The 18,337-nt window shown below is 39.6% G+C and overlaps 2 protein-coding genes across 5 annotated transcripts in view; one reads left to right on the top strand and one right to left on the bottom strand.

The window, feature by feature from the left end:
- On the bottom strand, positions 1-14,760 carry PTGR3 (prostaglandin reductase 3). The gene is made up of 2 exons (XM_069957865.1): positions 14,172-14,760; positions 1-1,343 (listed from the first exon to the last, which is right to left on the bottom strand). The coding sequence occupies exons 1-2, from the start codon at positions 14,438-14,440 to the stop codon at positions 419-421; spliced, it is 1,194 nt and encodes a 397-aa protein (XP_069813966.1). The 5' UTR covers positions 14,441-14,760; the 3' UTR covers positions 1-418.
- TSHZ1 (teashirt zinc finger homeobox 1) overlaps positions 13,507-18,337 on the top strand; it is an 82,866-nt gene continuing 78,035 nt past the window's right edge. The window contains exons 1-2 of one of the 4 annotated variants that reach the window (XM_069957862.1): positions 13,507-13,535; positions 16,958-17,882. In XM_069957862.1, the coding sequence (XP_069813963.1) occupies positions 17,843-17,882 (40 nt within the window). In that variant the 5' untranslated portion in view covers positions 13,507-13,535; positions 16,958-17,842. Of the gene's footprint in view, positions 13,536-14,670; positions 14,907-15,407; positions 15,526-16,957; positions 17,883-18,337 lie in introns of those variants that run through there. The other 3 variants (XM_069957861.1, XM_069957864.1, XM_069957863.1) reach the window with 3 other exon arrangements.

Consider the following 18,337-nt stretch of genomic DNA (forward strand, 5'->3'; position numbering starts at 1 on the left):
TTATTTTAAAAGGCTTTATTTTAGGACAATCAACCTTAATAAATGGGGGAGGGGGGGGGGATTAAAAAACCATTTCCAGACAATCAAGGCTTGTATACGAAATATTACATTATATATTATTTATTTAAATACAAAGCAGAAAAATAATTCTCTCTCTTTACACACATAATAATCATATATAATGATAATTAAATCTATATTTTTATTACTTATATAGGCACTTGTAAGGTTAATCGGTGTAATATCAAATGAGATCCCTACAATTTAATACGCGATTTTTTTTTCTTTGTTGAATGAAAACATTTTACCAACACCTAGATACAGTTTTTTAATCTCCCATCCATTAACGGCAACATGTTTTAGACATTTCCCGGCAGAAAGTACCATTTTCATTGTGATTTATATCATTGTTCTGTTTTTACAGCTTGCTGTTGACAAGGTGAGGTAGTTCGACTACAATTTTCCCAATGTTTTTCCCTGTGTACATATAATCTACAGCTCGGAATACAGACTCCAAACCTGTAAACTTGCCTTCTGCTGATTGTTCTCCATGGTCCACCTCACACACCAGTTTCCCATTTTGGTAGAGTTTCACCAAAGCCATTAATGCTTCCTTGTATTCAGACATATAATGGGTCAAGAAAAAGCCATGAATGCTGGCAGATTTCCGTATTAAAATTGCAGGCATAGCCCCAGCTTTAACAGGCAAAATACCACTAGATGTCTGATAGCCAGAAATAAAACCAATTATGATAAGATGACCCTTGGTCGCTAAACAGTCAACTGACATGTTGAACATTTCCCCTCCAACAGACTCATACACAACATCTACTCCTTCGGGAATTGTTTTCTTTATAACAGAAGCCACACTTTCAGATTTGTAATTGATTGGGAGATCACAACCTATAGACTTTAGGAATCCGGCCTTCTCGTCAGAAGAACATGTCCCAATGACATAGCATTTGGCATTTTTTGCCAGTTGTACGGCAAATTGTCCTGTTCCACCAGCAGCAGCAGTCACCAGAACCTTCTTCCCTTCGGACAAATGCCCAAACTCTTTGAGACTGATGTAAGCAGTTGTGCCGCTGATGAGCAAAGTTAAAAGCTCTGGTTTTACTAAAGGCACAGGAATAGCCATACCAGCTGGCACAGTTATATATTCAGCAAAACTACCACTTTTAACATATGCTACAGGTTGCCCGACTGTAAAGTCTTTACTAGCACTGAGCCCTAGGGCTACTACTTCACCAATTCCTTCAAATCCAATATCAAAGGGAGGCTTTACAGATGTGTCATATCGGCCAGATGAAAAGTTTATGTCCGATGCATTGATACCAATGTATCTGGAGGCAAAGAAAGAAGAAGTGTTAAACAATAGAATTCCAACTTCAAGAAAAATATTGTAGTAGAAGCATGTAGCCATAATGTAAAATGCTTGAATATAATAATTAATAAAAAAAATAAAATAAATAAAATAAAATTATCTCCTTCCAAAATAATATTTTTGTATTTGATATTATTAATGGTGTCCTAGGATGTCATTTATAAATCCTTGAGTAGCACCCTAAGTAATTCAGTAAAAAAGCTTAAGGCTATGTTCACACTACGTATATTTCCGGCCGTAGTGCGAATCGCGAATATACGCCCGTAGTTTTGAGGTTGATGCGTACGCTTGAAAGTATACGATATCCGGCCGCATAATGCACACTATGTATGAGCCTACGGCCGGATCATATACGGCGCCGTGAAAAATGAACAAGACCATTGTTTGCGTCTGGAAATGTTCCAACTCACGGCCCTGGATTTCAATGCGGCCCCATATGGAATACTTTTTTCAGCCAAATCGAACTTGATTTTTATATTAAAAAGGTTCTGTGTGGTTTACTGGGCTGGGCGAAGATTTCCAAGTAAATGACCTGTTCAGACCGCTTCGAAACAAGCTAGGAAGCATAACTGTACTACGGGGCGTATCTTCGCGGTTCTCCCGCATGTTCGCAATCTGGCCGCATGTCTATTTTTCCCACGGCCGTAGTTTCAGCCGCACATGTCCGGCTGCGTACGAACTACGGCCGGACATATACGTAGTGTGAACATATGTTCCCACACAGTATTTTTGCTCAGTATTTTGGTCAGTTGCAACCAAAACCAGGAATGGATTGAAAACACTATGTGGCTATGTTCACACACAAATGTAGTGGATGGCTGCCAATTAATGGCAAATAACTGGCATTATTTCAAAATAATGGCCTTTGTTTTGAAATAATGGCAGCCATCCACTAAATTATAACAGTGTGTGAACATAGCCTTTCTGTGTTTTAATCCACTCCTGGTTTTGGGTGCAAAATACTGACCAAAAATACAGTGTGGGAACATAGCCTAAAGGAAATTTTAAAGCTTCATATTAGGTACAGATAGGGCAAAGAGAGGTACAATAGCCAGTAGTATCTTTGTTTACTAAGGCCACAATTTGTAGACTTATATCACCATTGTTTTCTAATTCAGTAGGTCAGTTGGGCAAGCCAGGCCACATCAGCAGTTCCACAGTCTCACTACACTTACAGTGTAGAAACATTTTTCCTCTTGATGTAGAGGATGCTTGGTGTCCCGCTGTGAGTGAATGAAAGGGTGCTCGCTACTCTGCTGCCACTGCTCTCCACTCAAAGAAGTGACATGTTACTTATTTGAGCAGAGAGCAGCGTGCTCTCCCATTGAGATGATATGACACACTGAGCACGGCGGGATTCTGCGGCGGAGACTACGCCTATTTTACTCAGTGTGAACATAACCATACCCTTATGCAAGAAATCTTTGTATTGCCCCTTGATATATTTACACAGATAAATGACTCGCATAATTTGTTTCCCATACATTGCTGCATACTTTTAGGGGCATATACATATCGATACATGGCATCTTATTGAAAAGTCAGCATTTTTATATGGACTGTCTACCTTTGAATATAGTATGCATTATGATTGTTACCTCCTTAGACAAGACTTAGGGTGACATTTATGACCTGGTGTATCTGCTATTTTCTGGGCAGAGGGGCCAAATGCAAAAAAACTAAAAAATTCTTTACACACGTTTGTGCAAATAATTTTCTTACATCAATCCCCTCTGCACTACTTGCACCAGAAGGGTGGGGAGGGGCGAAAGGGGGGTACAGCCGCATGTAGACAGGCCACGGCCTCGGCGTGAGTTGCATTTAATATTTTTCTGGTGGAAAAGGAGGGCCTCCGATGCACACAGGATTTATGTAGAAGCAGTGTGCAAGCCTCGACAATGCGGGAACATTTTTAAGCCCGCTGCTAAAAAATTCAGACTTGAAAAATGTCCCCCATAGTGTTAACATTTACTTACATAGCACTTTAATAATACATCAATTTATTAAGCTAAAAACCAAGAAAAGCTTCCCAAAGAAAAGTTATTTAATAGAGGCATTGGTCAAAATTCCACTTGATACTGCATAACAAGTTAATTGGTGTGTGTGTGGGGGGGGGGATTCCGACTACTTGTACCCCCACCAGTCCAGATAGAGAGGTCAACAAATGCCCTCTAAATAAATGGAGCAGCAGTGCATAAGTGCAGTCACCACTCCATTCTCTATGGGGCCTAAAATTACAGTCAAGCTCAACTGGGAGATGCCTTTGGATGCTAGAAAGACCAAATTAAGTCATCCATATACTTAAGATAGTTATTTGCTCATCATCATCATGCTCTAATCAGCTAAGCATGCATGTTTATTTCTGAATGGAAAGAAACCAGTTCTTCACACTTCTGGCCATTCCCACCCCATGATTTAAAATGGATCAGGTAAAATATGTTCAAATTGAGGAGCTGATTTATCACCCATATACACATAAGGCCATTGGCTTAACGTGCTGGTGGCCAAGGCTTTTATTCTTTTAGTAATTTTATAGGTGCAGATAAAACTTGACGTACGCCTTCCTTTTCAGAAACTACCTTGTCCGGTATAAACTTTTTTGTACTGTTAGTGTTATGAAAACTTTATCATTTTAAATACATGAACTATTAACAAAACCCTAATGTGATGGTTTTCTCTTAGCTGATGTATGTGTGTCTAAGTTGTGGTTGAGAATTATCTGTCCATTAACTTGTATTTAATTATTATAAAAAATACACATTTAAATAAATTCTAATACACTTGGAGGCTATTCATCATATTTTCAATTTCTGGATAAGCTGATATTAAAGGTTGGCCTAGATTGTGTGAATTCACTTTTTACTAACACTCTCACCCTTCTGTATATTCCTGTTTTTTTTTAATATGGTAGACATAGCTTAGCTCCATCATTGGTTCTTTACATTTTTCATATCATACAAGGATAGTTGCCCTTGTACTACTACCTTTTGCATTGGCTGCAAGTTATATGGTAGAGTGTTCATGCAATGAACACTTTACACCTTATTCCAATGGAGCTGGACAGGGATGAGGTCAAGAGACCGTGTAAACCATTGGAGTATGCAAAAGTGATTGTCATGTTCCATTTTGTCCATTTTATCCTATCAGGCAGGAAAGACTGTGACCTTGAAGAGATGCTCCTGGTCAGCAAAAATATTTAGATATGCTGTAACATTTAGACATTGATGGTAGTGGAGTAATGAAGATGGGAGTGCTTCCTGATACCATTTACACAATCTTTACCCTTGACATCAGGCAAGATAGATCTATAGTTTTATAATGGTTTGCTACACAGTTCCTTCAGAGCAGCAATCCTTATTTGTATACTGCACAACTTTTTGTCTAAACAAATCCTATTCTGTCAGAAAAGAAAACTTATCCTGATGTTCACTACACATTTGGCTATCCTGTTCATATTAGCTATTTAATTGATTTAATGATTCTAAATTTATCCATCTGTATGTTTTGGGTGTGGGAGGAAATCAGAATACCTGGAGGAAACCCATGCAAACACGGAGAGAACATACAAACTCTTTGCAGATGTTGGCCTTAGTGGGATTTGAACCCAGGACCCCAGCGCTAACCACTGAGCCAACGCGGTGCCCCAAAGCCTGCAATAGACTTTAATAGCTATCAAAAAAGCAAAAGGGGTTAAGGTAATGAATACAAAATTATGCCAATAAATCCATAAAAACATTTGGTACTTCAGCTTAAAAAGCTTACCATTGTTTCCAGTTAAAAAGAGAGCATTTTAATATATGGTGTGAACCCAGTCTAACATCAATAAATCACTACAACTGTGAATTCAATAGAATATCAGGATGTAATATAATTTCTAAAACACTGAATCAAGTTACCAAAACCCTTATTTCAGAGCATTGTAGATTAAAGTACAACTCTGTAAATACATGCCTGAATTGTATGATACCTAGTTGTCCCTATCTCTGACTATCTGTCATTAAAGAGGGTGTCTGAGAGTTCAGCAGATTAAACTAACCCCAGGAAATATTAAAAAAAAAAGCATAAGAGCCAGTTCACATGGCGCAAAGGCAGGGAAATTCTGGAACTCTCCACTGTGGAATTCCATCTGCCTCAGTCTCAAACAGTAGGGGAGATTTATCAAACATGGGGTAAAGTGAAACTGACTCAGTTACCAATAGCAACCAATCAGATTCCACCTTTTATTCCTCACAGACTCTTTGGAAAATGGAAAGTGGAATCTGATTGGTTGCTAGGGACAACTGAGCCAGTTTCACCTTACACCATGTTTGATAAATCTCACCCAGTGTGTCTATAGAAAGGCTTGTGCGGGGCGCTTCCATCGCTCTCCGCTCAAAGAATTGACATGACTTTAGATTTGGCTGTCCAGGCATGATGGGAAATGTAGTATTGCAACAGTTGGAGGGCCGCAGTTTAGAGAGCCATGCTCTAGTGGTCTGCACCAGTTTTTTTTTTTTAATTTCTTTGAACAGATGACGTGTTGTATCAGAATGTGATTGTTCCATGAGCCTTAGGGGGTCACATGAGCAATGACGCCATCACTCCATACAAGTAAAGAAAGACAGAGACCACCAGACCTCAGCATTGGAGTGCTAAGCAATAGGTCTTTTCTTCGATACAATTTCCTGCCACTTGGACAGCCCCTTTAAAGGTAAAATTTTATAACAAAATAATACTTGACTTATGTAACAGATATAACATTTCAAGTAATACAATAACAGTCAACTTCCTAAGCAACGTTTGTTGACCTGGGCCCATTTGTCAAGCAAATGGCATCTAACTGTTCTGGTCACAGACCTTAAAGGGTAACTATAATCTTTGGTGGGCGGCAGGATACGCTATAAAAAAAACCTGCCGCTGCACTCTAGCTGCTCTCCCGATACCGGCATGCGCCAGATATTAATTCCTTCTAGCAGCACAGTTGATTGCATCATAGTGAACTGTGCTGCTGGAATGAATCTGTATGTGGCGCATGCCGGAATCGGGAGAGCAGCTGGAGCGCAGCACCAGTTTTTTGAGTGTATGCTGCCACTCACTAAAGATTATAGTTACCCTTTAATTTAAGTAGGAGCCTGGTAACAGAACACTGCAGGAAGTTACTGCCTACCAGTCATTAGACATGCCTCTACTATGGGATGCAATGCAGATAAGTAAAAAGTGATGTGTATATGTGTGTATGGGTTCTGTTTCAACGGCAAAGTTAAGTTTTTTAGTGGAATCCGCATTTTATAAAAAACACTATGCCAATATATCAATCAGCCATAATATTAACCCCAAGTGAATAACATGGATTATCTAATTTCAAAGACACTTCTCAAAGGGAGGGATATATTAGTTGGCAAGTCAACGGTCAGTTCTTCATTTTGGAAAAGGAAAAATGGGCAAGAGTAGGGATCTGAGTGATTTAAGAATGGACAGTTATCTAGACCAGTGCTTCTCAAACTGTGGCGCCCCCTAGCTGCTGGTGAGACACATCTGGGGAGGCAGTTTTCATAAAAGCGACTATAAACTGCACAGTCTTTTTACTGGCTGTAACAATCTCTGGTTTAGGAAGATTATTCACTCATTTTGTGCTTATTTTAATATTTTACAGAGTTTAGTAGACAAATGAAGGGTAGTCTGAGAAATAGATTTTATTTTTGCATGGACTTTTACCACAGATGATGAGGTCCCGGCATCCTCTTGGTCATTTATCACCCAGGCATCTCTTTGCTCTGTTGGGTGAGACTCCAGTAGAAAAAGTTTGAGAAACACTGATCTAGACAACGCAGAGTATCTTGTGCAGTGTACTCAGTACAAAATTATAAAAAAAAAGCTCAAAAGTGGTCCAAGAAGAGACAACCAGTGAACAAATGACAGGATCATGGGCATCGAGACGCTGATGTGAATGGATAGTTGAGACTAGCCCCTTTTGTGTGATCCCACCTGAGATGTACTGTATAAGTTACTGATAAAGTTACTGTTCACAATACTGGAAAGGTGTCCAGTCTGTCCATCACAGATTTCTACAAATCAGACCAGTATCAGTACACATGCTGCCCCTATCAATTAAAACTAATACAAAGGGTTCATGAGCATAAGAACTGGCCTATGGAAAAATGAAAGAAGATGGTCTAGTCTGAATAATTACGTTTTCCTTTACATTATGCAAATGTGAGTGTGTTTGTATAGATTACTTGGTGAGGACACCTGAACGCACTAGGGGAAGACGACGAGCTAAACTAGGTAGTCTGGGCAATGTTCAGGTAGGAAACCTGAATGTTTGACACATATCACCTGCTTAAACACTGTACAGGGTAGGCCCACTGCTTGCCGACAATACCATGTTTTAGCAGGATAATGCCACATAATGCACAAGTTGTTCAGACAAGGTTTCAGGAACGTGACAAAGAGATCAAGGTTTTGACTTGGCCTCTGAATTTATCAGATCTGAGTCCAATTGGGCTGATACGAGATCATAACCTTGCTGGTTTCTACCTCAATGTAGTAAAAAAAACGACAAACATATACATGTAAAAAGTCATTTAGGTTAGGATTAAGATCAAAACTATGTTTACACTATGTCTTTCTTTTGCCGTTTGATGGCCGTCTTTTAGGGTTGACATCATTTTGAGGCCAAATAACGTCCATCATTAAGAAACAATGGCCCTTATTTGTACAATTACGGCCGTCATTTTGAAGTAACAGCTGTTATTTGGCCTCTATATGACGGCCATTCCAAAAGACGGCCATCAAACAGCCAAAAGACGACAAAATGCGAAAAGCCTAAATATTCATGAGTGATTTTATTTAAAAAAGGGCATCAGTAAAAAAAAAGGAGCTGCAAAAGACATGTTGGACAGGCAGACTAGAAAACCACTATTGATCATGAGTGTTTGAGGAATGGGGTTCAGGGTCCACTTATAGTTTTGGAAGAAACAACAAACCCTACGGCCTCATAAATTATTGTTTTGGTTGCATTTTTTAAACCAAATCCAGAAATGGATCTGAAAAATATTATTTTCTCTTTTTCTGTGTATTATTGAGCTTAAACAATAAGCGATTACATTTAAATGGGGGGAAGGGGGGGCATACACTACTACTGTACTGTATAATGTGCCAATAAATTGATTGACAACACCGTATTCAAATATAAATGACATAGATTTTAAATTATAATCGAAGAAGAAAAGAAGAATTTTAGAGCCCACATAAATTGCCTTATCTTTCAACTTGTAGCAAATGGGCTACAGTAACTAAAGGAATAATAAGCACTGCAGAATCTGTTGGCCCTATACAAATAAATATTATTATTTTTATAAAGTATGGTACCCAAAATGATATTTAGTCCAGGTTCTTACAAAATACTGTAGAATGTCTAGTCTCAGGACTGTCTACAGTTGAATGGATTTAAGGTTTATTAATACTTAATATTGTGTGAATCTGAAAAGGAATCTCATAGTAAGAGAAGAAAGTCATGGGTTATGCAGGATCAGAAAAACATAGCCGGTTCAGTCCAGAAACAGGACCAGCATACAGTCTGTGTGTAGTATTGCAGCTTAGTTCTATTGAAGTGAATGGAGCAGAGATGTATTACCACATAGAACCTGTGGACATGTGTGGTGCTGTTTTTGGAACAAAGCAGTCACGTTTTTTCTAAACCCCTTCAGTTCAGTTTTGAGGGAAATTCCTGTGCTTTTTTATGAATGCTCTGCGCAGTTGTTCAATACAAAGAATATTTTTTTTAAACTGGCCTACTGCTATATGGCAAGGCATTCAGAGATTGCAATGTAGGGTATGGCATACCCCTTGCATGGTGCCTGATTGTTTTTGACTATTGTGCGGACTATTGGCACAACGTTATCGTTTACCACAACTTTTCTTGATGAGTTTTTTTTTTAATAAAGCGGTACATTTTGGTTAAGTTAGTTACATCATGTACATTCATGCAATACCAAAACAAATGATATGCTAAGAGTGATGTAACTGCATTAATAATGACTACATTATGTGAAGATAAATACATTGTTCTAAAATCCTTTTTTGCTGTTTTGATGCAGTTTCTGAAGCTAAAGCAAGAAGTGGATGAAAAAGGAGTAGTAGCTTGTTTCCTATATACATTCTTTCTCTTTATGATCTATTTATGGCAGTGGCTTCAAATATTGTGTTATCACTGCAAGTGTGACCCCCCCCCCTTAAACTTTGTAAATAACTTTACATGTATTTTGGGCTATAGATGTGATTGAGTTAGAAGACTCACTATGTGGTAAAGCAAAGATGTAAAGGCAACGACCTAGATTATGCTGGACTGTATGTATTATATAGTTTTAAAAATAAAAAATAAAAAAACTTAAAAACATTGCAAAAAGTGAATAGTGCATAAAACAAAACTACTAAGAACTACTACGAACACAACTCTGAGGAATATGATGACACTAAATAAATAACATGAAAAACATTTATTAAAAAATGTGTGTGTGTGTATATCTATTTATCTATTTTATATACACATTTTTAAATAACTGTTTTCCATATTTATACACAGTAACAAGCATTTAAAACTATATATATATATATATATATATATATATATATATATATATATATATATATGAAAAAATCATTAGGTATAAAAGATAACTATTAACCCTTGTTTGTCAAGAACAGACTGCTGTGAGTATTCCAAACTGACCTCACACTCCATACACACACTGCAGACACACCCGGGACTGAATGACCAGAGGGAACACTCCCATTTCCAAACAGCCTCTTTGAAAAAGAGGGAGGGAAGGGGGGGCTGAGGAAGCTGGTGGAGGGAGGAGAGGTAGGGGCACAGCAGATTAACCCGCATAGTGTTTGAAGTGTCAGCAAACAAGCTGCAGGCACCTCTAACTGTAAAAGGGGTTAATTGCTGGGAAATAATAATAAATCACAGCCTGGTATGCCCACCTTTTGTTTGCACCTTCCTCAACATTGATAGGTCACTTTGTGGTCAGTAAAAAAAAGATCCATTTAATTTCTGGGATTTACACAGCCAAAACAGGAAAAAGTGTATAGTGAAAGAAACCATGCATTAAAGCGAATGAATAGTTGTCAATAAATAAAAAAGCAAATGTGAGCGATAAAATCAGGAGGGTAATAGTGGAAAGGGGGGGGGTGTTTCTAGGGTTCAGTTTGCAGATCTGGGAAGCACAATGCAAATTCCACCAGCAACTCGCTACAATTATACATCCCTGCCAGAATCTCTTCTTTTCTTTGTGTCTAATAAACAAAGTGGATCTGAATCAAAAGGTATATACGTTCATTTGGAGCGCGCAGCGTCTGTTTAGTACATATAACATACAACTACATGTACTGAGGCCAATAACAATCAAGAGCTGTCTGCATCATAGAAAAGTTTTGGGCAAGAAATTCCTCTCCTTCATGGGTCAAAAGTAAAATGATAACATAGGCAAAATGATGCTCATTGAAATCAGCCAGGAATGACTTCAGGTAGCTATCAGCTGATATAACAGGTCATGTACTTGTAGATGCCCTCAGGTATTTTAGGTACCGTCTTAAACTAAGTAACTATCACAAACTCCCAACTCCTTCTCCTTCTTTAGTTTAAGGGGTTGCACCACCTCTAACACATTGCAGAATGAAAATAATTTACACAGCTAGCCCTAAAACATGGGTAGCGCCAGCTGACACTCCCAAGAAGTTCAGGAGGGAAATTCCTAGTAGTTTGGTCATCGTTTAGTAACTATTGTACTACAGGAATCTAAATCATTCTCAGTAATATAGATTTACATGAAAAATAGAGTACACCTTTAAATTTCCTCTTCTCAGTGCTTATCATCCTGCTGAATATTTGCAAAGACATGGAAGCTTGTAAGCATCTTGCATTTCTGTAACATTTATAGGTTATGCTTGTTGTGCATATATAGATAGGAAAAACATACCTGGAAGCTGTAATAAAGCAGACTGCGGTTATTTTTAGCTGGGAAGTTTTCAGCCTAATATTTGTGTTTGGAATAAATTTACCCTACATTTACTCCCTAATTGTAAACAATTTTCAAAATTACAGAAAATATTTCCAATAATGGCACATTATTAAAAAAAATTAATTGGTCGTCCCAGTAATCCTTTCCTAATCATATGTGCATATGTAATTAGAATTGCTAGCACATTTTCAAGGAAAATCATCAAGTACAAGAAAGAGTTGTTAAACTGCGGAATCATGTAATCACTTCAGTATTATTCTAAAGCTCTAGTCTTTATCATGAAATTATTTGGATGGCAATTATATTGTGAACAGCCAAAGAGCAGACTGCTTTATTTGTCAACCAGGATTATTTCTATAGGTATATATAGATAGACATCTAACGGTAGTAGGTTAAAATACCCGTGGACAGTCCCTTAATAGTATGATGCTGAATAGATATGTTGCTAGAGATTATCCATAGGAGTCTCAATAACTCAATACTCAATAAAAAAAAAAAAATGTACTATTCAAATATTCAAAAATTAAGAAAATATTTTTTTTAGGTAAAAAAAAAAAGTGGACGTAATAAAGAATGCATGTTATAGGATTATGTACTGTATCTGTATCTGAACTACTTATTTATTAATTGCATTTTTTTTTTTGCTTAGTGCCATAGCAAAATATTCAATATGTTTTTCATGAAAATATGGAATGATAAAGAGTTGGAGAAAATTGTATTAATGTTAGATGCTTTATAGGTTAGCAAAAATATTTCAATGTTTTTATAATGACTGAAGTAAAAAACACAAAAGACGATAAGAAGAATAAATGTGGACATGTTTGGATGTAAAGGGCAGTGATGTGCTATCGTAATAAAAGATGAGGTTAGTTTAGGTTCACTAAGATATTTACATTCATGGCTGCGTGGCTGCTGCCGACTCACGACATTGCAAAAATGGCGACATACCAGAGTGTCACATAGGAAATGTGGCAAAGCTTACCACACCCTCATTTTTGTGGGGGTCAGAGGTATATATATATATATATATATATATATATATATATATATATATATATAATATCTTCATGAGTTTAGAAGTTTTGCTATGGTATTGTTTTGTTGTGGAATCTGTTTTGCATTATCACAAAGCGAGGATAAAGTGGAGGTGAAAAGTTGTCACTGAACTGGAGGAGTTAAGGTCTGTATAAGGAAGGTCTATAGGTGTATTTATTGTGTGTGTGTGTGTGTGTGTGTGTGTGTGCGTGTGTGTGTGTGTGTGTGTGGTTTTTTGTATAAGGTGGTTTTTGTATATGGTGGTTTTATGTGGATTTTAAACCAAGTTCTCCTTGGGCCCATACAAGTATTACACCATTTGGAATGGAGAACAGTATTTCTATTTGCGGTGGATATATAAAATAATAAAAGAAAGTAAGAAACTTGAAACGTATGCATATTGCATGAAGTCAGATGATCTTTTTGACTCCATATAAACAGATGCCTATATGTAGTTCAAGACCAATAGTAAGGAAAGATATGTTACACAGTAGAATTTTTTTTTACTAATGCATGCATTTTGTAGAGAGAAAAAGAAACATGTTAAGGGTAAAACCTCAAGCTTTGCTTTGGCTCCTGATATTAAAGAGTTAACTTTTGAAATTGGAATAAGTACATATGTATTATTCTCTAGATTATCAAATAGCAAGGAGACCAGGTACTAAAAAATACTGAATAATAGACAATGCAAAGAAAAAAAAAAAAAAAACTCTACTGATAATATTAAAGGCATAAAGCATAGAAATGTAATGTCTCCTGAGCCCTGGTTCCTTCTGCCTTGCTGCCTGTAGGTTGCGTCTCCCAGGGGTGAGGAAGGCGATGATCAGAATGATAGAGATGGGGAAGAGGGACAACAGGGCTGTGAGACATGAAGCTGGGGACTGCATGGAGTGATTTCCCTTCCTGTTGATTCAGTGCTTCCTAAAGGTTAGTGACGTACAGAACAAACACCCTGAGAGGGATCACTCACTGGATGAGCACATCTCACTCTCCTGGATGCTGGGAGGGACTTTACAGCCTTCTCTGGGTTATCAGTGCAGCTGCCTTATATCTCATGTGCTAGCAACCTGCAGCACACCCCTCCCACTGCATATACTATTCCTGCAAGCCAGGTAAGAAAAAGTGCCTTGTCCTTTGGCAGCTGAAAGCTATACAGAAGTGTCAGGGCATGCGTCTGTACAAGGCGGAACCTGGCAGGGTGCTGAAAAGAATGATGGTAAAATAAAATTAACAGTCGCCAGATGGCGGCTGGTACAACTTATTTTGGGATCAGAGGAAGGAAAAGAATAAAGCTGGCCTGTGAAAGATAGAAACAAAACCATGCTTAATGTGCTGCAGCGAATGGGAACTTCAGACAGCATTAAACTTTTGTACTGTATGTGTGTCTGCTGTATACATATATACGAAGATGATTGAATGGACATGTGCTATGTATAGTGTAAACATGTAGGATGCAGTGCTATCTCTATACTTAGAGTACTAGAGTGCAAAGGTTACAGCCTGCTGGTTATGAAAGGCAGAATTGCATCACATAATATACTCAGATATTAATGTCCTTAAAGGGGGAAAATCTAGCTAACAATTGCTGTTTTGTAGCAGAATGTGGCTGCTTGTTGTCTGCTGCCAGGGTATACATCTGCTGATGGGGGCGTGTCAGCTTAACTCCTGCTGTACAGGGACTGTGCCAGTGTAAGATGGCAATCCTCTGCCCTGCTATGGAGGAAATACAGGAAGAAATACAGGCTTACCGGTTCCTGATGAGGAGCTCTCCATCCCCTGGAACTGGCACTGGCACATTGGGCATTAGAGTCACAGCCTTTCTGAAGTCTGAGCTCAGCTGAGTGACCACCAGCTTTTTCATAGAGGTGGGGATAGAGGAGCCTTGAAAATCCACAAAGTGGTGGGAGTAAGACATGTCCACAATGGCCCGAGCAGTGCAGATGAGTGGCCAGGTTCTCTTGCCCTGCCGGCCGTGACTCAGTAACCTCAGCCCTGCTCTGGCACACTGCAAGCTCATGTCTATTGCTGGACCTTGTACCTTAAGCAGGCCAGGCCACGTCCGGCTGCTGCAGCCCTTCCCTCAGCACACACAGGCCGGCTCAGACACCCAGGCTGCTGCTGCACAGGCTAGGGGAAGCACTATGCAATCGAAACAAATAATTAGGCGGGTCTCTCAATGCAAAACTGACACAGCCTTGCTAGTGCCTGCGTCCCTCCCACCCCCTTTCTTTCCCAAACCTTCAGGAAGGAAAGAGGAGAGAGAGAGAAAAAAAAAGCAGCAGATAGAAAAGCAGCCAAATCCCCCGGAGCTGATCTTCCCCTGCACCGTCACTAAAATGAAACAGGAAGAAAGTTGAGCTCTGGCTCCGAGCCTCCCACTATCTCTCCGCAGCACGTTGTAACCAAACCGACTGGCTGCAGCTCCCTCATGTAACAGCACAGCCTCCGCTCACCATGCACATGAAAACTTCCAGCTGGCTTTAGTAAGCTGCCTTAATCGCACTTCCTTTACTAATCTCAATAGGCGGTTGTTTATTTCCTTTAAATCACTGAAGAGCTGGCTGGATAGCATGCAATGCCCCAGGGCCATAGCAATCCTTGTGAGCACAGATTACCTGCTATAGTGCACCTATTAACCCCTGGCATGTAGCAAACACAATGACAACAATGGGGCCTGAAAAGCTCTCTGTTTGTGGGAGGAACAGGCACTTTGTTTATTGGGACGTTGCCTTTCATCTGCTAGGATAATGCCCGCTCCTTAGAGGTGGTAATGTAGGAGTTAAATACGAGCGGGGTTTCATGAAGCGGTCAGTAAAGTTTAGAGGAGAAGGTTTCATGGGGATTCTTTCACTGTGCCCCCTGATAAGTCCCTCCTCTTCCCATGTGAAATGTTCACTTCCCTCCCAAGGTGATAGAAATCCAGCCTGAGAAGCCAGCTGCTAGGGAAGCCTTTCATGTCTGGAGGTGGAACCCTCTCTACATCAAAGGGATCTCTTGTGTGGGGCCCATTGGTAGAAGAATGCTGCACGTGTCTGAGAGGGACAGGCCAGGCGTGGATGCCCTGGGTCCCCCCCACAGCCCCCAGAAACTAAAACCTGCAAGGTGCACAGGGCAAGGGTTCTGTTCCTTGTTGTGTTAACCCTTTGCTTACTGGTTTCCACTATGCAGCCTTATGCTTCGTAGTCATGTGACCTACGTGCTTTGCTTAATCCTCAGTGTGACTCTATTAACTGTTTCAGGACCTTAGAGAGGAACAATATAGACAGCTCAGAATAGGATGTGACTATTGTCGACACATACCATTTACAGGTACCCACAGAAATCAGTTGCTTCCAGCAATGAGTAATTAGCCAGAAATACCAATAGCTAATGACTTCCCTTTAAGTCTTTCATACATGTTACATGTAACCTGAGACTCCTGAACTGACATGTAACCTGAACACTTCTAATATTCTTATAGTGCATCCTTCCTTATCATAGGAATATACCAAAAAAATATTAATCATTAATTGATATTAAGTAAGTGTTCACACTTACAGGAATTTTGGCAAAAAAAATGGTTTGTACAACTCCATGTACATGCTGCTGAAATACCTCCTTATATATGTATGTAGATATTTCCATGACATCTCTGCCGCAAAGTGCTAAGGAGTATAAGACGTCACTTATAGTGTCACCTCGTACAATATATAGTCGCTTGATGTAAGGACTATCATGTATTACCTTATAGAAAGGTTATTAAATGCTAGGTACACTTTACCATAATATACATGAAATACTGCTATGAGGCCACTTTATGTATAGAATGTTAAATATTGATATAAAAAGCTCTTTGACTATTAAGGTAAAGGGAATAATGTTTCTGAATAAGGAGTCAATATCTAAAATTTTACAGCACCATCATATTCCATAGCGTTGTACAGTAGAAGAAAAAGCGTCAGCTTCCTATATCACTAATGTAGGGCTCCGGTGATGTTAAACTGCCCCCAAATCTGTGAAAGTGTGGACTGCTCATTGCCAGAGATTGCTGCTATTTAATGAATGAGCAGTGGCATAAATAAGACTAAAGTCTGCAATCAGTGCTGTGACATTGGTGCTCTGATGTCTGAAGTCTTCCTTAACATTGTCTTGCTGTTTATCTTGAAAGGGGGATAGAGAGGGAGAGAGAGAAACAGACATGGGAGAAATGAAAACAAAGCAATTAAATAGATTGACAGGTGTGGTTTGTGTGAGATGTGTATGAAAGTGTCAGGGTGACGTTGGCAGGAGGAGGAGGAGTAACTAAGTGAAGCAGGAAAGGCAGCTCGATGTGTCTGTCTATCAGTTGAGAGTGTCTGAGAAGCCCAGGGATCTGAATGTGTGTGTTATATTACACTGAAAAAAAAGAAGAGAGGGACGCTGGATCTCCTCCTCTCCCTGGAGTTTATGCACAGCCTGTGATCACTTCACTCCACTGCTCTGAAAATCCATTTTTAACTAACTCTTTTAAACCTACATTTGCAAGAAGCTTATTTGTGTCTGCTTTTTGTTGCAGATCGAGATCATAAACGTACCATTCTTTTTTTTTTTTTTTTGCAAGATGCATTCTACCTGACAGCACGCATTTGTATCAATGATCAGCGAGGAAGAAGAATAGGAAGTAATTCCCGGGGATGCTGGAAGGTGGGGAAGCCACCCAGTGTATGTATCTGTGCTCTTCTCGTGTTACTACATCTCTGCTCTGCCATTAAATGCTAAGACGGAGAGGACACTCGGGAGTCAGCCAGCTGCTGGGAAAGGAGAAGCAGAAATGAAACAAGCCCTGGCAATCCACAGAAAGCCCAGACCCACAAGCTGAAGGCAGAGGGGGAAAAGTTGCAGCTTTTGAGACTCTTGTTTGATCTTGGATAAAGGCTGTAGGGGGAGTGACTGCCCTTACCATCTTCTAGGGGAGCAGCCAGTGAACAATTGTATGAAGAACACAGACAGAAAGCATGGATCTGGACTGCTGCTCAAATTGATCTTGTGGTTGTCATTCTGATTTCTGTACTGAATTTAAATTCCAAATCTTTGGGAAGCAGAGATTGCATTTAAAAACAAAAAATCTGAATAAAGATATATGTGACAAAGAGGAACTTGCCATGAGAAAGCAGTGCGTGTAAACGTGTATCTGGATTTGGTGCCAAGCTGCCCTCGCCAAGCCCCCCGCCATAGGGAGAGGCGAACCCCAGCATATCTGCCTTGGGTATAACTCCATCTCTAGTTCATTCCTCTCAGCTTCACACTTAAAGAAAAGCAAAAGTTTTCTTTCTTGTCTCCCACGCACCTCAAAGCTCCTGAGCCGGCCTCTTTTTGTTTTATCTTTTTATTGCCTCGTGTCCTGCATGAGCACAGAGGGATTGGAGAAGTCCTGCGGAAACCACCAAGCTGCCCCGGCAGGATGCCCAGGAGAAAACAACAAGCACCCCGGCGCTCTGCAGGTACTGTGCCATTCACTCATGCCCCCATCTATACCCTCCTCTCCTTCCTTTCCCTCCCTCTCAGAGTCCACATAGACAAATATCCCAAGGTAGAACTACAAGGAGGAGGGGTTAGGAACACAGACTTTTTGTGTCAGGGCAGTTTATAAAAAACAAAAACAACAAACACTTTGTTGCTTTAAAATGGTTCGGTATGTTGCCAACTGGCATATATGAGGGCAGCCCAGTGCTTGGAGGAAGATTGAGATGGTAGATGGTGGCATAGCATGTGCTTTATCCCGAGACCATGGACCTGTGTCACCCTCCATCCTCATTATGTGACAGGGGAGCATTTTGGAAGTGTGTTGTTGAGTGCATGTAGGTCACGGAAGCATGGCCATCTTCTCCAGTCTTTACTTAACTTTTATTTCTGTCCTTCTGTATTTGATCGTGCTATCCTGCTTGAGAATAGCCAT

This window comes from Dendropsophus ebraccatus, chromosome 2 (assembly GCF_027789765.1).
Source record: "Dendropsophus ebraccatus isolate aDenEbr1 chromosome 2, aDenEbr1.pat, whole genome shotgun sequence".
NCBI classification, from domain to species: domain Eukaryota; kingdom Metazoa; phylum Chordata; class Amphibia; order Anura; family Hylidae; genus Dendropsophus; species Dendropsophus ebraccatus.

Bases quoted from the DNA above. Each gene is read 5' to 3' on its own strand.
- PTGR3 (XM_069957865.1), bottom strand. From the start codon at position 14,440: ATGAGCTTGCAGTGTGCCAGAGCAGGGCTGAGGTTACTGAGTCACGGC. The intron at 1,344-14,171 runs GTAAGCCTGTAT...CTTTGCCTCCAG, and splicing joins GAGCTCCTCATCAGGAACCG to ATACATTGGTATCAATGCAT.